The 17,380-nt window shown below is 54.8% G+C and overlaps 2 protein-coding genes across 2 annotated transcripts in view; both read right to left on the bottom strand.

Moving 5' to 3' along the window:
• The window catches only part of VOLCADRAFT_90876 (uncharacterized protein), a gene marked incomplete at both ends in the record, with an annotated part of 6,094 nt that extends 1,338 nt beyond the window's left edge, over nucleotides 1-4,756 (bottom strand). Inside the window, 7 exons of the mRNA XM_002950296.1 lie at nucleotides 124-249; nucleotides 541-645; nucleotides 1,199-1,360; nucleotides 2,171-2,461; nucleotides 3,795-3,963; nucleotides 4,434-4,573; nucleotides 4,664-4,756. Coding sequence (XP_002950342.1) covers nucleotides 124-249; nucleotides 541-645; nucleotides 1,199-1,360; nucleotides 2,171-2,461; nucleotides 3,795-3,963; nucleotides 4,434-4,573; nucleotides 4,664-4,756 — 1,086 coding nt within the window. The remainder of the gene's footprint in view (nucleotides 1-123; nucleotides 250-540; nucleotides 646-1,198; nucleotides 1,361-2,170; nucleotides 2,462-3,794; nucleotides 3,964-4,433; nucleotides 4,574-4,663) is intronic.
• An 872-nt stretch (nucleotides 4,757-5,628) lies between these two features.
• Nucleotides 5,629-17,246, bottom strand: VOLCADRAFT_90875 (uncharacterized protein; the record flags this gene model as incomplete). Its single annotated transcript, XM_002950295.1, has 16 exons — nucleotides 5,629-5,745; nucleotides 6,105-6,264; nucleotides 6,865-7,025; nucleotides 7,317-7,473; nucleotides 7,900-8,204; nucleotides 8,503-8,553; nucleotides 8,911-9,039; nucleotides 13,809-13,890; nucleotides 13,986-14,017; nucleotides 14,419-14,844; nucleotides 15,401-15,524; nucleotides 15,754-15,899; nucleotides 16,190-16,468; nucleotides 16,814-16,843; nucleotides 17,040-17,103; nucleotides 17,179-17,246. The coding sequence occupies 16 exons, from the start codon at nucleotides 17,244-17,246 to the stop codon at nucleotides 5,629-5,631; spliced, it is 2,331 nt and encodes a 776-aa protein (XP_002950341.1).
• Between the last annotated feature and the right edge of the window lie 134 nt (nucleotides 17,247-17,380).

Below are 17,380 nucleotides of genomic sequence, written 5' to 3'. Positions count from 1 at the left end.
CCTCCCCCAGCCCAACACTTCCCAAAACCTTGAAGATCCCGGAGACCGCCTCCTTCACCTCCTTGTTGCTTACACACAGCCTGCATCGCCCCCCCTCCCTCCCTCACCTCCCTCCCCCCTTACCACCGATATCTTCTCCATAGTCGTCAGGTCGATACCGTCCCCCTGAATTACCCCACAGCCCTGGATGACCCGGAAGCCCTTGCTGTTGCGGACACTGCCGAACACCTTGTCAGCGGCGTTTAGGGCCTGCGAGGGGGGGGGGGGGTAAAGAGGCGGAGTGTGTGTGCGTGTGTGTGCGTGTGTGTGTGGCCAGGTTTGCCTCTCTTAGTCCCCCTCCCCCTGCCGCTACTCGTCCCCTCCTGACACCCTCTTAGACACCGCCGGTATCCACCTCCTCCCCTCCCTTTCCTCCCCACCTCCACCTCCTCCCACATTTTTTAACCTGACACCCACTCCCACTCTCCGGGGCCCCCACACCCCCACACCCTCTGGGACCACCCTAACCCCCCATACACTCCCATACACCCCCACACACACCATCAGCACGGCCTCCGTGGGGTCGCCGCTGTCAGGTCTCAGCACCAGGTACCCCCCTCGCGACACCTTGTGTGCGGCCACGGAAGGAAGGACCTCGGACAGAGCCTGGGAAGGGAGGGGAGGGGAGGGGAAGGGAAGGGAGGGAAGGGGAGGGGAGGGAGGGGAGGGAGGGGAAAAGGCGGTGTGGGGGAGAGGGGGGGAAAGGTTTAGGGTGTGAAGGTGGTGGTGGCGACGAAGGTTAACCACCTCTTTTTTTAACACCGGTGGGATGCTGCTTCTTCGCCGCCGCCTTACCGCAACCCCCTCACCTCCCCCCGCACTAACAGAACCCAACTCTTTACATGTAGCCCTGCTATTACCCGTCCAACCATTCCTCCCCCTCAACTACATCCACCGCCCTTTACCCGCCCTTTACCCGCCCCCGACCCACCTACTGCCCCTCCCCCGGGCCGGCAATCCACAATCGACAATCACCCACCCAGAGCTTCCCACCCACCGTCACACAGCCCCATTTACATAACCCTGACCCGTGCGCCCTGTTCCCCTCACCCATTACTCCCGCTATACCCGGGCGGCGGCGGCGGCGGGGGGGGAAGGGGAAATCATCTCGCGGAAATTCGGGAACCTGCCCCGGGCCCCCCCCCCCCCACACACACACCTTGCAATAGTCGTAGCTGTCCATGACGCAAGCGTATATCCCAGTGCCAAAGTTGTCAATCATGTTGGTCATCGCAGCCGCTTCAGTGGGCCATGACGTCATGACGCTGTGCTCCGTGGCGGGAATGGACTGACCCACGGGTCGCCCACCATTCAGCTTGAACTGTGCAGGGGGGCCAAACCAAGGAACAGGCGTTTCAAAATAGCGGCAGCAGCAGCGGCATTCCCTTCGCCGCGCTGACGGCGGTTATACGCTGACATGTCGTACATATGACATACCCTTCTCCCGTGGGGGAGCCTGTGCCGTACCGGTAGGGATCCGTCCGAGTACGGTAAAAGCCACCTATCCTTTCTGCAACCGACCCGCTTCCTTCCTATCCTCCCGCATTCACAGCCCCCCATCGACTTCACCGGATATGTAGCGCACTCGGGGTGGGGTGGGGGGGTAGGGGGAAATCCCTTAGGGGTTTTTCTCGTAACGCATCAGGAGGATCGAGGGAAATCCTGGACATCTCCCGGGGGCTCGCCTCTTCCTTCACCCCCACCCCCACCACAAACACAGTGTGTGCCGCCCTTCGCCACTACGGCGCCTCCTCGGCGTATTTCTACGTGCTCTTGACATCTATGATACAACTTGCATTCCAGCAGCCCCGCCCGTCATGCACAGCTTCATTGGAAAGTCCGAAACATGTCCCTGGTGACACTTAGTCGCGGGGGCTCGCTAAGGTATATAAAGTTAATCTCCAGTTACCACCATATTGGGCATTTCCCCCACATATCGAGCGGCTTCGAAGATCATTAAGACACGCATACATACATACACACATACATACACACATACATACATACATACATACATACATACATACATACATACACGCGCCCATCCCCCGCCCCGCCCTGCCGCACACACACACACATCCACCCCTCCACCTCCCACCCACCCAACCCACACACAGTGGCACACACCCACCTGTGCATAAAACGCTGCGGACATGGTATCCGAGGAGTTGAAGCTGAGGAGGTGCGCACAGCCGCCAATGATGGACTGCTCCACGGACGTGCAGCCCCGAAACCCGAAATCCACCAGCCTGCTCTCCACCAGCCTGCTGGTGGGGCCGCCGTCGCTGGTGCGTCCGAAGGACACCTCTACCACATCCCGCGCCTTCCGTGACAGGGTCGCCACGGTGGTGGGGTACCAGATCATGGTCAGCAACGTCTCCAAAAAGGTGCAGAGGGGACTGTACTCGCCGGTGGCGGTGATCTGGGTTAGAGGGGGGGAAGGGGAGGGGGGAAGGGGAGGGGGGAAAGGGGAACCACGAAGGAGTGAAGCTGCTGCCAAGGGATGGGAGGGGGGAGTAAGGGTGGTGGTGGTGTGGTGGTGGTGGTGGGGGGGGGAAGGGAGGGGGGTTAAAGATGACGTGATGCAGGGGGAACTCAGAAATGAACTGCCAGCCTGCCGGAAGGCGTCCAGGAGTTGCCCGAAACTGCCCCCAGGGAGTCTGAGTGCGTCCTAGGCGGTCATGTGATGCCATCATCGACAACCCCCCCCGGTGGTTCCGGAAGTAAAGGGCGGGGGGGTGAGTGGTATGTAGGGGGGAGATGTCTGAGGCAACGACAGCAATGAGAGTGGAGCTAAGGACATACATACTGAGCTGACATATGCTTTCCCCTGCTTTCCCTCTTTCCGCCAAATCCCAGTTCCTTGCCGATACCTCGTGCGCTGCGTCCTGTTCCCATGCCCACTGACTGTGGCAATGTCAATGTCAATGATGATGTCAACGACCAGCCAGTCATGCAGCGTGCATCCGTCGGCAGCGGGGGGCCCTATATGCCAAAACGCCCCATGCACCCGTGCCGCATGTAATTCGGCATGCCCCTGGGAATCTGGCGCAGTCCCGCCGCTTCGAACTGGCTGCTCCCTCCTCCTCCTCCTCCTGCTACTGCTGCCGCTTGCGCTCCCAGCAGGAATCGAACCCAGGTCAGGACCCAAACGAAAAGCCCAGACATAATCTCTAAGATTACGGCGCTCCTTTACTGCTTCTCGGCCCAGGAAGGCAACGCAACAGAAGAACAGCGGGGGGGAGGAAGGACCCCAAAACACAACAACAACGTGCACACACAGCGAGCCGGTGCTGCAATCTGACGCTGTTGCCGTACCTGTACATGCTCACTCCCCGGGACCAACCCACGCCGCGAAACACCGGCGTGTCAAACCGTGTCACCCTCCGTCAGTCCTCCCCCCCCACCCCCCCCGATATCCTCCCCGCTCCCCCCACCCTCCCACCCCATGCTTTGCACAGTAACCCCCCCGGGCAGTGCGCAACACCGCGCAGCCCCTCTTCTCTATGCTCCGGAATGAGTGGGGCTTAGTGGCCACTGGTAAACTGCTTAGCCTGTAAAATTGCCTTACAACTGCTAAGCCTGGAGCGTATTGTCTGAGCATGACAAGCACGTTTCCAATTTTGCAAAATCAACACCACTTCCACCACCATCATCAGCAGCAGCATCACCCTCACCCTCACCAGCGTCATCACCAGGATCGAATATCTACCACCCCTCCCAGGCCCCCGGGGGGCCAGGGGTCTCACACGCACCTGGTACACCGGGACGCGGGCGTGGATGCAAGTGCCCTCGGGCAGCGCCTCCAGCTTCACAGGGAAGTAACCTGCTCGGCACACAGGACGTGGCGGCGGGTAATCACGTGTGGCTGAGGAGAAGGGCGTCTGAGGGGGCGCAGCTGGTAAGGTTAGGTCGCCCTCTCGACTGCGGGCCGCCGGCAGCAGATCCTTGGGGTGGTCGGGGGGGGGGGGAGCCCGCTTAACTGGGCCCTGGAAAACCCGGAAGGTTGGGCCAAGTGGCGCAGAGACCGTCTGAAGGGTGTGGGTGGTCGGAAAGCGCGGAAAACCGGCCTCTGCAGGTCAGCACAAATCGCCGTTCCAGGGACGATGTCCAGCCGGCGTGGCCCTTTTGCGCTAGGCATGGATTGCTGCTGGCCTGGAGTTTCCATGAGGTGGAAGGTGCAGGACGAGGAGTGCATGCGGCCGCGCGATTTGGCCAAGCAGCAGGTGCAGGAACTCACCGTTGTTCTCTCGAATGAATTTCTCAAAGAGTGGACGAGGGAAGGGGAACGGTGTGTAGCCCGGTGACATATGTGTTCTGCGAGGGTTTGATAATTTTTTGCTTGAGGTTTTCAACTGCAAGGTTTCCCTTAGTTCGGCTCACTGGCGGCGTACCTGTAGAACGCCTCAGCCATCTCGACGTCCTCCATTGTCCAGGGCTTCGCAACATAATTCTCAACCAGGTAACGGATGCCGTATGACACCATGCGCGTGTCTGCCTTGTCTTTATTGAACCCCTGGCGAAACTCACCATACTGCACCGAAGGAGACGTGCGAATGGTGTCATAAGCTTCCATCAACAAGCCTGCCCTCGGCGGCATAACTTTTAAAGGCAGACAACTCACCGCAACCATCTTATGCGCCTTTGGGTACTGCAGAAAGTGCGTAGCCTTGTAGCTATCACTCAGCACACTGATTGGCACTCCCAGAGGCAGCATTGCTCGACAGGTCAACGTTCTTCTGTGTGCTGCACGTGGAAGCACTGTCGTGCAGCGCTGATTGAGACGGCAAGAAACAGGTTGCTTCAATTTCAACATTCTGTACCGTGTTCCAGTAGGCAAAGTTCAGCAGTGAAACCAAGGGATGTCACCTATAAATAACAAGTACTAATTATTACGGCAGCAAAGAAGTTGTCATATAAATCGCTCAGGCGTAAAGGTGACAACTCCGGCGACCGCTTATGGCGGACCGCCTGCGAGTCGATTGTCTCGTGTATGGGCCTGCGTTCAGGTACTATTGTCTGGACCGATCGACTCCATCTGCAACCCAGCTGCATCAGGGAAACCCACATTTGTGGTACGAAAGTGGTACGTCACTTAACTGCGCAAATTAACCTTACAAGGTGTCAATTTAGGCAACATTCCGATTGTATTAATGCGCTCTATTGGAAACGTTCAGAAACTTTCTGGGCGAGAGTGGTCGTAAAATCCAAGTTTACCCGCAAGCAGCACGGGCCAAGCCACCCCATTCGTTGATTCAAGCTGCCAAGGTGGCCCTTTTAGCATATCCTTCAAAACTGCTTCAATTAAGCCAACATTTTTCGCACGACATCCACGAACTCACCCTGCAATTAAACGACGCTCAAACTTCCAGGGATTTCCTACAACTCGTTGGCACAAATTCGCCGTTCCATACACACATCCTTTATGTTTTTAGCAACAACCATACCCCCCATATCCTTCATCCTCCCACAAAGAACTGGGAACTGAAACAAGCAAAAAGATTACTAGCCTATTAGTCCGTTGTGCAGTCCCGAGCCTTCGTCAACCTCCTCAGCGTTGGAGCCCTTAGCTGCGCCGCCTTCGCCTCCTCAACCTTGGGCCGACTGCCACCGCTGCTTCAAGCGCAGGAAGCTCGTTTGCACGTGCCATTCCAAGGACGCCAGATGCTGGACGTTCTGCGCAATTTGCTCCAAGTGCGCAGTCACCTGTGCAGCAGCAACAACAACAGCAGCAGCAGCAACAACAACTTAAACAACGATAGCAGGAGCATAGCAACAGCACGGCAACAGGAAGATTAGTAGAAACGCGCTTTTTCGCATTACATTCTGGACCATTCAAACTCCCCACTCAAAACTCCCCCCACTCAACCCCCCCCCCCGTGCGCCAGAAGGCGGCCTAGAGACGTGTATGGCACGAGGGATACAACACCATATACAGGGATACAACCCATATCCCTACACGTCAAAAACCCAAAACCACCTCATCTAAAACCCAAAACCACCCCAAAAGAGCCCGCGATAAACAAACAAACAAACAGACAAACCCAACCTGGCCTGGCCCGTACCTCCTGGCTCACACCGCCGCCACGCTGTTGCCCATACTTGTCACCCCCAGCCGCCAGCCGCTCCGCCAGCTCGGCAGGCAGGCTTAGGTCCTCACTCATAGAGGGGATGGAACGACCCAGACGAGTTTCAATGGCCCCTAGGAGGGCCTTCTCGTCGTACCTGCATCGTACATGTACGGGACGAGCAGTAGGACAGTAGGGTTGGGATGGTACGGAATACGGCATTTAAGTCGGTACGGCGCCGACGAGAACGCGAGAGATGGAACCTGATATGAAAGCTGCAAAGGAAAGGAAAGGAAGAGTGAAAGCACGCCGTCAGTGTGTTTGTGTGGGTGGGGGTTGAGTGGGGGTTGGGTAGGGGGTTGGTGGGGGGTGAGGGGAAATCATACGATGCAATATGCAGCATGGTTGTGGTCGTCCCCAATACGGGGGTGTAGGAATGGTGGGGTCGAGGGATGGGTTGCGCACAAATACACACACACACACACACACACACACACACACACACACGTGTCCGGCTCACCGGTCCCAGCTAAGCCCCTAGTTTTCCCACCCCACCCCCCCGCGACCCCAACACCGCCAACGCCATCCAACCCGCCTGCAGTAGCTGGGCTGTGCTCCTTCGCCTCCCCTCCCCCTTCCGTTTCTCCCCTCCTTCCCCCTCCCTCCCTCCCGCTCCCCTCCCTCCTTCCCCCTCCCCTCCCCTCCCTCCTTCCCCCTCCCCTCCCCTCCCCTCCCCTCCCCCCTTCGCCGCACCCACCAAATAGTGTGTCCACCCTTGTCCGTGGTTTTTGTATTGGACGCGTCGGGCGCCAGCCAGGGCTTGAGTCCCTTGACGCTGCAGTACCACACCTTCTCGGGAACCTCCGAAACCAGGCTGATCGCCAGACCCATCGTATCAGCACGCCCCACGCGACCGATCTGCGGGGAGGATGAGTGCGGATGGGGGTTCCGGAGCATTTATCATGTGATGTCCGTGTCAGGCAATACATCCGGATGTCTTTGCGTTGGCAGTTTAAAGGTTGTTGGCGTTACGGGTTTCAGCCGGTGCCCCACTCAGCCAGTCGGTGCCTCCCCTCCCCCCTAATTCAAATCCCCACTGGCAACCCCCCGGCGCACCCAAATCGTAACGGCACCAAAAACCTTACCGCACACACACATACAAATACACAATAACCTCCTCACCCACCCCGCACACGTGTGGGCACATACCCTGTGAATGTAATCCTCGCTCTTGTCCGGCAGCGTCATGTTGATAACGTACGGCAGCTCCTTGATGTCAATACCCCGGGCCGCCACGTCCGTACAAATGAGGAAGCGCACGTCACCGTCCTTGAAGGCGGATAACGCAGCACGGCGCTCGTCCATACTGCCCGGGAGGTGGGGAGGTGGGGAGGTGGGGAGGTGGGGAGGTGGGGAGGTGGGGAGGTGGGGAGGTGGGGAGGTGGGGAGGTGGGGAGATGGGGAGGTGGGGAGGTGGGGAGGTGGGGAGGTCATATGCAAGAACAACCCCCGGGGGGGGTGGGGGAGGGCGGAGGAGGTAAAGAGGGGAAAGACGAACCACAAACGAGTGAAGCTGCTGGGAAGAGGGGGAGGAATACCCCGGGAAGTGGAGTAAAGATTGGAATGCGGGTGGGGGCTAATCACTTGCAAGAGCGTAAGGAAAGGTAACGGGACAACCGCCGACTGTTGTTGGTTTCCAAGCACCACCAACTGCTAACTGCCAACTGCCAACACAATAACCATCGTCTTTATCTCCCCCTCGCCTTCCCGCCTGCCTCAAGCCCGATATTACCTTCTCGCCCCAGCCAGTACGACACAGCTGTACGGATTCTCCTTGCCGCTCTCCATCTTGCCACGAAACCCGCCCTCACCCCCGCCACCACCCCCGGCTCCCCCCAGGCTGTTCAAAAAGCGCTCCAGCTGATCGCAGTCGTAATTTGTACGACAGAAGATCAGGCACTGCTCCATGCGGAGTGTGTCAATGAGGCGCTGTAGCAGCCGCTGCTTCAGTCGTTTTGTGGCTTCGGAGAGGCACTCGCGAGTGGTGGCGGTGCTGGGCCCTATGCAGTCCACGGCGTGACAGCCGTCGGTAAACACCTGCGGAAGGAGGCGATTATTATTATTAATATAATATACTATAATTATAATATAAATATAAATATAAATATAAATATAAAAATATAAATATAATATAATATAAATATAAATATAATATAATATAATATAACATAATATAATATAATATAATATAATATAATATAATATAATATAACATAATATAATATAACATAATATAATATAATACAAGAGTAGTAATGTAATGTATAAGAGTAGCGAAACAAGAGAAAACATACGGAACAAGCATACATACATACACACATACAAACACACACACCTCGGGTTTGCTCTGCAGCCAGCTGCGGTCCTCCGCGGGGTTGACACGAACCTTGGGGTACGAGGATTGAAGGTTGGGGGTGGGGGTGGGGGTGGATTGAGGTATTGGGGGAGTGTTGAGTTTGTGGTACGACGTAGGACGTGCAATACGATACAGCCAGGAGGTAAGAGGTAGCGGGGTGTGCCGCCCATACACATACAAACATACATGTAAAACGCATCCCAGCGCTGGATGGCGGCATTGTATTGATACATGGTGGTTTCGGAGTAACCACCACGTGATGCAAGAAGATGTGACAAACACTTAATAATGTTTTGAGCGGTAAACACATATGTACACCACCAAGAACATGCCACCAACCAACTCCCCTAACCACTCTAACCGCTCCCTCCCTCCGCACAAACTCACCAGGACGTGGTCAACGGTCTCCGGTACGGCATCCTTCCCCTTCAAATCCACCAAGATGGGGTTCACACAGATCTTGGCGGCCATGTCCTTCACCTCGGTGCTGTGGAGGGTGGCGCTGAAGAGGAGCACCTTAGCAGGTCGGGGGGTTGGGGGGGGGAGGAGGGGTTGCGGATTGTACGGCGAGGGGGTTGAGGGGGTGGGGAGGGGTGTGTATGGAGGGTTGGGGGGGGAAGGCATGGGTACTGTGGGGTTGAGGGGTCGGAGGAGTAGCATCTCCTGATGGGCCCAAGGTAGGATTGTTGCCCTTCCACCCTGCCCTCCCTCCCTCCCTCCCTCTCTCCCCCCCGCCTTAACTCGCCCCTCAACCATCGTGACAACAGTAAGCCCCCAGTGCGCATACACACATACTACATAATACGTACATAAAATATAGTACATAATACATTCATACATGATACACACATACAAACATAATACATACATGCATACAGACATATACTGTTGTATACTGAAAGCTTTCTGCAGAGCTTGCGGCTCTATGGGCTAACTGTCGAATGTAGGTTCGTCCAGTTCGGTTTACTTAAACACTGATGTAATTAACTAAAGTTTCTTTATATTTGCTGATTATGAATTCGGGTTTACTTAATACTGATATTACTTAGCCGACGACTTGCGACTAATGCTGGTCGAGTTCGTCATTGAAATGCCGCACAGCTACAGAAGTCCATACCTGTGTATAGTATCGGGCTTTATCTGGATAAAGGTGGGACCTGCGTCCCTGGTTCGTCTGCTCAACCAATCGAAAGTATGGTTTACGGTCATCCGAAGATCACGCCGCCCAGTCGTACTGGGGGATTTATCGGTCTGCGGCCCAAGCATTCAAGCCACTTGTCTCAATCGTATTCTTTTGAAGCCACCATTCTGTAGTTGTATGATGCTACAAGTTTGGTGTCCAGACAGGTTCCTTACGGACCAGTCTCAATCCCGCTTCCGCGATTACCCAGCTCTTACGGGAGAATGGACCCTACTTCGGCTATGGCGGATTCATCTAACTTTGAAGATCTCGGTCCCTTAGCTACTCTTTCGCTGCGGACCTCGGCATTGCGGTGATGGCTGCCGCAGTGACCATGGGTTGGTAGTCCGTCTCGTCTTTCATTTTATTCTGTTATTTTGAGCTGCATTTCAACGTTTTCTAGATTTGCAGGCCCTCTCGTTGCGGTAAACACTGTTGCCCCTACTCCTCCCGCGATCCTGCGATTGCGTGAGCTTGTTCGCCGCTCCCGTGGCGCTTTGCGCTCTCTCGAAGCGTTGCATAACTGCGCTGAGGAGGTTTAATTTTCGGTAGGGTTACCTTGCCCTACTTGCCTGATTCCGTGTTTCGGGTCGGGACGTTTGGAGATGTTCCCCCTCAATCCTGAGGGGGGAGGTCAGGAGCCAGCGCGCTGTCTGTTCATGGTATGGTTATGGTATGATGAAGGCTTGGTATGATCAGTGGTCCATGGCACGATGATCCTCCTTCACGTCCGACAAACTGTTCATTGCACTAGTCATCCAACTCCCTCCTGAGGCTTTGCCCGCGACATGGAAGCACGCACCATTCTCGCTAGTAGGTACTATCACATCTGTTGAAAACGTCCTGGCTTATCAGTCGTGTTTTGCGGCAATTATCACACCTTTTGTGGGTTTCTGAATTGAGGTAGGGTTTCCTGTTTCTAACGCGGTCTTTCCCAGGAATTTGTTCGGAAGTGTGATACCAAGATTTTTTGGGTATGCCATGCACCCCCTCAATACAGCCATCTGTCACGTTACACTCTGGGTACTCAAATGCGCCTTCTTGCAAGCCTTTCCTTCTGCTCCCTATTGCTAATGCCCTCCTTTCGCATACCCCAGAGCTGGACCCGGTGCTGGGGCACCCCTGCTGGGGCACCCCTCTATCATCGTGGTGCCATCATCGCTGCGGAACGTTTTGGGTGTAAGGTGGGCGGCACTGATGACGCTTCAGATGCCGGTAAGCCTTGGGGGGGGGGGGTCGCCGGGGCCATTGCTGATGGCAGAAGAAACATCCTAGTTATACTAGACCCAATATACAATTTATATAAAAGATGGAGGCGCCCATGACCTTCCATTACTGGGGCCAGGAATCAGCCGGGTCAGATCAGGGCAAACGAAACGAAGAAGATCAGTGACGTGTGATAAAAATAACATTGTACTCGGGCGGAGCTAGATGATTGGTGAAAGCGAAAGAAGAGTCTGCATTGTGGAGATGGGCCTCCGATGGTGACCTGCCTGTTGTGGCCCAACCAGAAGTAGGGCGCTGCCCAGGCCCCTGTGGACGGGACTCTGCTTGAGTTTGACTTAGGGAACGAGTTTTCGCTGTTTTCTGCTAGGCAGGTCCTATGGCACTGTTGCCCTAGGTCTTAGCGGTTAGGCTGAACGAGTTATTGGACGAAAACTGTCCTTTGATGCTCGTGCTGCGATGAGGGAGTTTGTTTTGTGTAATCTGGTTTTGCCGTGTTCTCGGTCACTCTCTGCTAACGACCTGTGTGGACATACGTTTTTCTTTCTCCTCTCTTTCCGTTTTGGAGTTGTGGCAGATGAAACTAACTTTTTCTGCAAGCGTCATTCCAAGAATATTGCCGCCGCAGCAGTTAAAATTACTGGATGAAAACGGTGAACCGTCGCAGTTACGACAGCATCCCACCGAGACAGGCCGTACGTAGGTAATTTCAGTTTCTATTTGATCTTATGACAATCACCGAATTACGGGCAATCATACCAACAAGAGCAATTATCCCTAAAATAACAACAAGTCCTAGAGGCTTATTAACTATTAATAATATTGCAATTATCCCAAGCAAGCCCAGTGGTACTACACATAATACAAGAATAACACGTTGGATACGAAAACAATAAAATGGATACCGTTTAAAGGATGACCAATGAATAAATGTATTAATGTAAAGCCAAGTCTAATTTATTACCTATCATTATATCAATATTTGCATGGGATGGAACGTTGTCCAATTCCGTGTTAATAATAACATTTTGGGCCTGGAAGGTCGGCCTGTGCCGCTTCCTGGGTTGTGCCTTAGGGTTTCGATGTTTGGTACAATCCTCAATTCCGCTCAATCCTCGATTCCCCTGACACTTCGCCTTCACCGCTACTCTGCCAGGTGAAAAGGTGCGTCTTATCCAAGTCCGCATCGTCACTGTTCTCTGCTCGTGTAGGTGACGACTTCATTTCTCTCTGGTGAAGCGGTTTGGGTTGACGCCTAGTAAAACCTGTACCTAGTCGCATGTTACGCTCGCGAATGGGGCGATAAGCAGAGGCTATCTAGGGCTATCGGGTTGTCTTGTGCCGCGTCTTTCTGTTGCGCCTAAGGCCCAACAGAAAATTGTACACACGTATCAGTAAGGTCAGTAGCTCGCCAGGACAAATTTGTCATCCCCGCCCGTTCTAATTTGGGCTGGCAACCACCATAAACCTTATTTATGATGTTGTGATTAGGCATACCTATGCGTAATCCTTGCGCTGTCAGGGCTACACCTTTACACTAAGCCCTAGAGAGCTAGAGAGTAGGTCATATCGGGTACAGCATCCCCAAACCGCTCCGCTTTTTGACTAGCCGCATCATAACTTTGGACACACTCTCAGCGGCGGTCATATCCGTGCCTAATTATTTTACACATTCGGGGCCGCACATTTGCCAAGCCCATAGCCCCGGCGAGGAACCTGTCCAGACAACTGAGCCTTCATAGCTACACGTCTCTAGGCTGCCACAGGGTATCTGCGCTTAACGGTGCCCTCGTTGCACATGTTGCCTGAGATGCCTGCACTTTTGCCACGCACTTCTTCTTAGGGTCCCCTACATTTGGGGGTATGGGGGCGTCCTTCAGTTTAGCGTCGCGCGCACTCTGCAGCTGCACAAGGGGACCCATGCCCACAAGGCACCTTTCTCACCTTTCATCATAGCACAGCACGTGGTTTTGCAGCACAGAGAGTACCACTGCTTACCTAGAACCGTAAGTTCATTACGCTGTAGCCACACTCTTGTGTCAGTGTGTGACACCTGAACCAATGGGTCGAAGAGATGCTGTTCCACTTATCCTTAAGTGCCGCATGGCCTGTTATAATTAAGTCTAAATTGCAATTGACCTCTCGTCAATTTTTGCTTTTGACCCATCGGGCCCTGAGCTGCAATTACCCATAGACGAATATTCTGATGTTTTTGAATCCCTTGGTGTACCTGCAACAATATCACACAGGCCACCTCCCTCTGCAAGATGTCATTTCGCTCCGCAGTGAAGCTTTTTACCGGCAAATCGCCATTCCCGATGATGCCACACCCTGCACCATAAAGCCACTTTCCCGCGTCCATGTTGAACCGTTGACGAGGTCCCTCTTTGACAGTACACGTTTGGAACACAGACCCTTCATTCCGGTGGTCGCTGATGACTATATAGATGTCGAGAATTACTACATCCTTTCCTGCGATTTGTACCAGTGCACTGGTCTACAAGTGCACTGGTCTACTTCTGGTAAGACTCATATAGACTCTTACTGCGTTAGCTATTCTCTGCAGCTTCGCATTGTGTTTGGAACCATCGATTGTACATTTATTATCCGCCTCGGCGTACTCCATACCGATATCACTTAGCCGTCGGCGTCGTGCGGCTGCTGGTGGTCGAGTTCGTCATTTAAATGCCGCACTGCTGCGGAAGTTCATACCTCTGTGTGTGGTATCGGGCTTTATCTGGATAAAGCCGGGGAGGCTTATCGGCAAAAGACTGAACTGCAGTTTATGCAAGTGACTTAGGGTGCAAGTGACTCAATCGGTATCTTTCGATACCATCATTCCTTGGTTGTGAGATATTATCACACATACATACATACACACCTGCAGTCTATTGACTCCCGTTCCCCCCTTGGGCAGGCGGTTGTAGATCTTGGTGACGACATCCGGGTTGTCAGCAATCAGCCTGCAAGTAGCGGTTTCAGGAGGTTTCGGAGTTTAAGGAGGAGGTTTAAGGGGGGGTTCACACGCACGTCATCCACTCCCCCTCTCCCCCATTACCTGTCTGCCTCATCCAGCACGAAGAAACGAACCTGAGGACGATGTCCCGGGGGAGGTGGGGGGGAGGTGGGGGGGAGGTGGGAGGGAGGTGGGAGGGAGGTGGGGGGGAGGTGGGGGGGAGGTGGGGGGAGGTGCGGGGGAGGTGGGGGGAGGTGCGGGGGAGGTGGGAGGGAGGTGGGGGTGGAAGGATTACAGAGGGGGTGGGGGATAGTGTCAACCACAACAGCACTATTGTGGACGGAGCCCAGAACGATACCCGACGCCATTTGTTACGCAGCACACTTTCCCCCCCTTTTCCCCCTTGTCACCACCATGCATACACACATACACGTACACCCCTGTAACCGTCGTGTCGGAATAGCATGGAGAGCTTTGGCCCACACATGTCAACAACCAACCACTAACCACCAACCATCTCTAGCCCCTGCCAGACCTGATCCAACGGTATCTTGCCGCTCTCCACGAAGTCAATCACTCGTCCAGGAGTCCCAACGGCGATGTGCACACCTTCTCGAAGCATCCGAATTTGCGGTACGGCATCCACACCCCCAACGAACAATCCCGTACGGATAGCCGGCGCATGGAGGTGTTTGCCGTAGTCGGTAAAGCAGTTGGCAGTTTGTTCGGCGAGATCCTTGGCGGGTTCTAGAATGATGCAATCGGGCTTGCTGCCATCCGCGGCGGCGGCGGCGGCGGTGGAAGAGGTGGCAGCGGCGGCGGCGCTGGCGGCGGCGGCGATCCACGCCGCGGGTGCCTTGGTCATGGCGATGAAGCCCGGTGGGGGCGGGTGGGCGAAGGGTGTGACTCCGAAGTTGACGGTTGCTTCGGCGTTCTTTAGGCAGATGGCTGGAAGGAAGATCTAGGGGAGAGGGGGGAGGGGGGGAGGGCGGTTATTGTCAGCCCCTTCCCGGCACCCCTGACCTGAGTGGAGCACTGAGGTCACTGAGGAACTCCACCACTTAAATTCATTCACTCTTCAAGCAAGCAAGCAAGCATAAGCACCCCCACCCCCAACCACCCTCACCACACATACATACAATGCAGGTTAGGCACTACTGGTAAGGCACGACCATTGCCCCCGGGAGATCCCGGGATCGAGACCTGTCAGGGTCGAAAATACTTCCGATGGTGAAGGTAAAATGCCCCTAGTCGATGGACGATGGTAACCTGGGATAAAGTTGACCCGCGAGCTGACCAGGAATGGCGTTGAGCCGCCGTCGATAGGGCAGAGATGCACATGCGGAACCTGAACAATCCACTGAGAAGTTGACTAGGGTGACCGAATGAGTGCCCCCCGAAATACCGGGGAAGGCAGGGTTTCGCAGGGTAGCGGCCGCAGGGTGAAGATATGACCCCCCTGTCCCACACATCATACATATACATACGTACATACGTATTACACATACACGACCAACCTGGCTCTGAAGGTGCGGTGGCAGCTTAAAGGCCTCTCCCAGATGTCGCCCGTTTTTACTGTACGACACAGATCCGCCTCCCGTACAGTCCAGCATGCAGCCGATGACGTCGCCCTTGCCAAAGCTGTGGGAGGTGAGAGTTATAGAGGTGCGTGGGCCGAGGGGGGGAACAATGATGATGATGATAATAATGATGGTGATGATGATGATGATAATAATGATGATGATGATGATGATGATGATGATGATGATGATGATATTATCGCGGGCTTGCGTGATAGAGCGAACTTCGGCATTCGGGAACTCCTTGACATCGTGCATTGGGATGACGAAGTGGCTTATTCCGTACTTACGGCTCGCCGTACGAGTCGAACTGACGCTGGTGGGACTTCTTGCCGGTGCCTCCGAAACCAAACCCCAGTCGGTCAGTGCCCAGATCCAGGGCGGCGGTTGAGCAGCTCCAACCAACTCGACTCAGCCCCTCGTCGTTAACGGTTACCTGTCAGTTGTGCGTGAAAAGCGGTTATGACAGTTGTTGGTTGGGCGGTTAGTTGCCAAATCGGATCTTCCCAGGTGCTCGGCAACCGCTGGTAGAGTTCCATTGTCTTATACATGTACGTAAATCCAAATGGAGAGGCACTTGCAATAATTGATATCATGTCAGATTCCGTTGACTGCTTGGCTGCTTTAAAGGCTCAATGATTCCCCGACAGCCAACACATACATACGCACATACATCACATACACCACATACATGCGCATACACACGGAGTGAGCACACTAACCCACCTCATAGTAGACTTTGCCGCCGCAGGACGCAAACACGCCCATCGTGGCCCGGACGCCGCCCCAGCTCTTTTCAGATCGACTCTGTGCCGTACAACCGTCCGACGACACGGCGAGATGCAGATCCCGATCCTCCGTACTCAGCACGCATTCCGCCGCCGGGCTGGCGACGCCGCCGCCGGCGTTGCCGCCACCGCGGCCGCTTGAGCTGGCGGCAGCGCCGCTGCGCACCCGCTGTCGGAGGGCCTCGTGAACGATTTGCAGTACGGGGATGGCGAAGGCCTGGTGGCGGCAAAGGAGGAGAGCTAGGTCGCAAGAGGAACTAGCTAGCCTGCGACTCCGTGACGGGCAGATTGCACGTTGGGGCCTGCTTCCGTTGTTCTCCTTAGGGTTAGGGTTACTACCAAGTTACAAGTTACAAGTTCCGCACACAAGTGCGGGTGTGTCCGTAAAAGCCGGGGAGGCCATGGTTACTACCAATTCCCTCCTTTCCCTTCCCTCCTGCCCCCGACGTTGATAGCTGAACAGCTTGGCAGCTGTTGACAGATATGCAGGGTCGAGGCTTTCCAAACAGCATATCCGAACTCATCCCACCCCACCCCACCCTGGAGCCTTGCTTTAACGTACCCCGGTCTTGCCGCTGCCCGTCTCAGCAGCCTGCGTGGTGGCGGTGATTATCCCGGTGCGTGACGAAGGGACGGCGCGGGCGGTGCAAACTTTTAAAAATAAGTTATTATTTCGGGTGAGGGGAAAAATGCCTGTTACGAGACTGTCAGCGGCTGGGATGTTAGACCCAGATGTCTGGATGGACCGCCATTAGGGAGGAGTAAAATATGAAAGCGCGCGAGCTCACCGCCATGACGTCGCCACCTCCGAGGATGAGCGGTATGGCCTCCGCCTGAACTGGAGAGGGAAGCCTGTGGCGTTGTAACAAGGTTGTGAGTCACCCATTTCGCGAGGAACATTAAAGGGGTGCGCCGTTGCGATCTTACATCCAGCCAAGCTCTTCAACGGCCTTCACCAGCTCCGGCATCACGCCAAGCTCCTCAAACGCTGACATTGCGACACAATTAGGGAAAACGATGTATGCGCACACGCTTCGAGGTTCCGATAATGAGCAGAAATGGCCTGCGGTAAGCAGAAGTGAAGATATTGACGTGGTGAAACGCGAAGCCAAGGTTACATTGCAATTTT

This window comes from Volvox carteri (genome assembly GCF_000143455.1).
Source record: "Volvox carteri f. nagariensis unplaced genomic scaffold VOLCAscaffold_18, whole genome shotgun sequence".
NCBI lineage: Eukaryota > Viridiplantae > Chlorophyta > Chlorophyceae > Chlamydomonadales > Volvocaceae > Volvox > Volvox carteri.
This window is presented reverse-complemented; position numbering and strand designations above follow the sequence as displayed.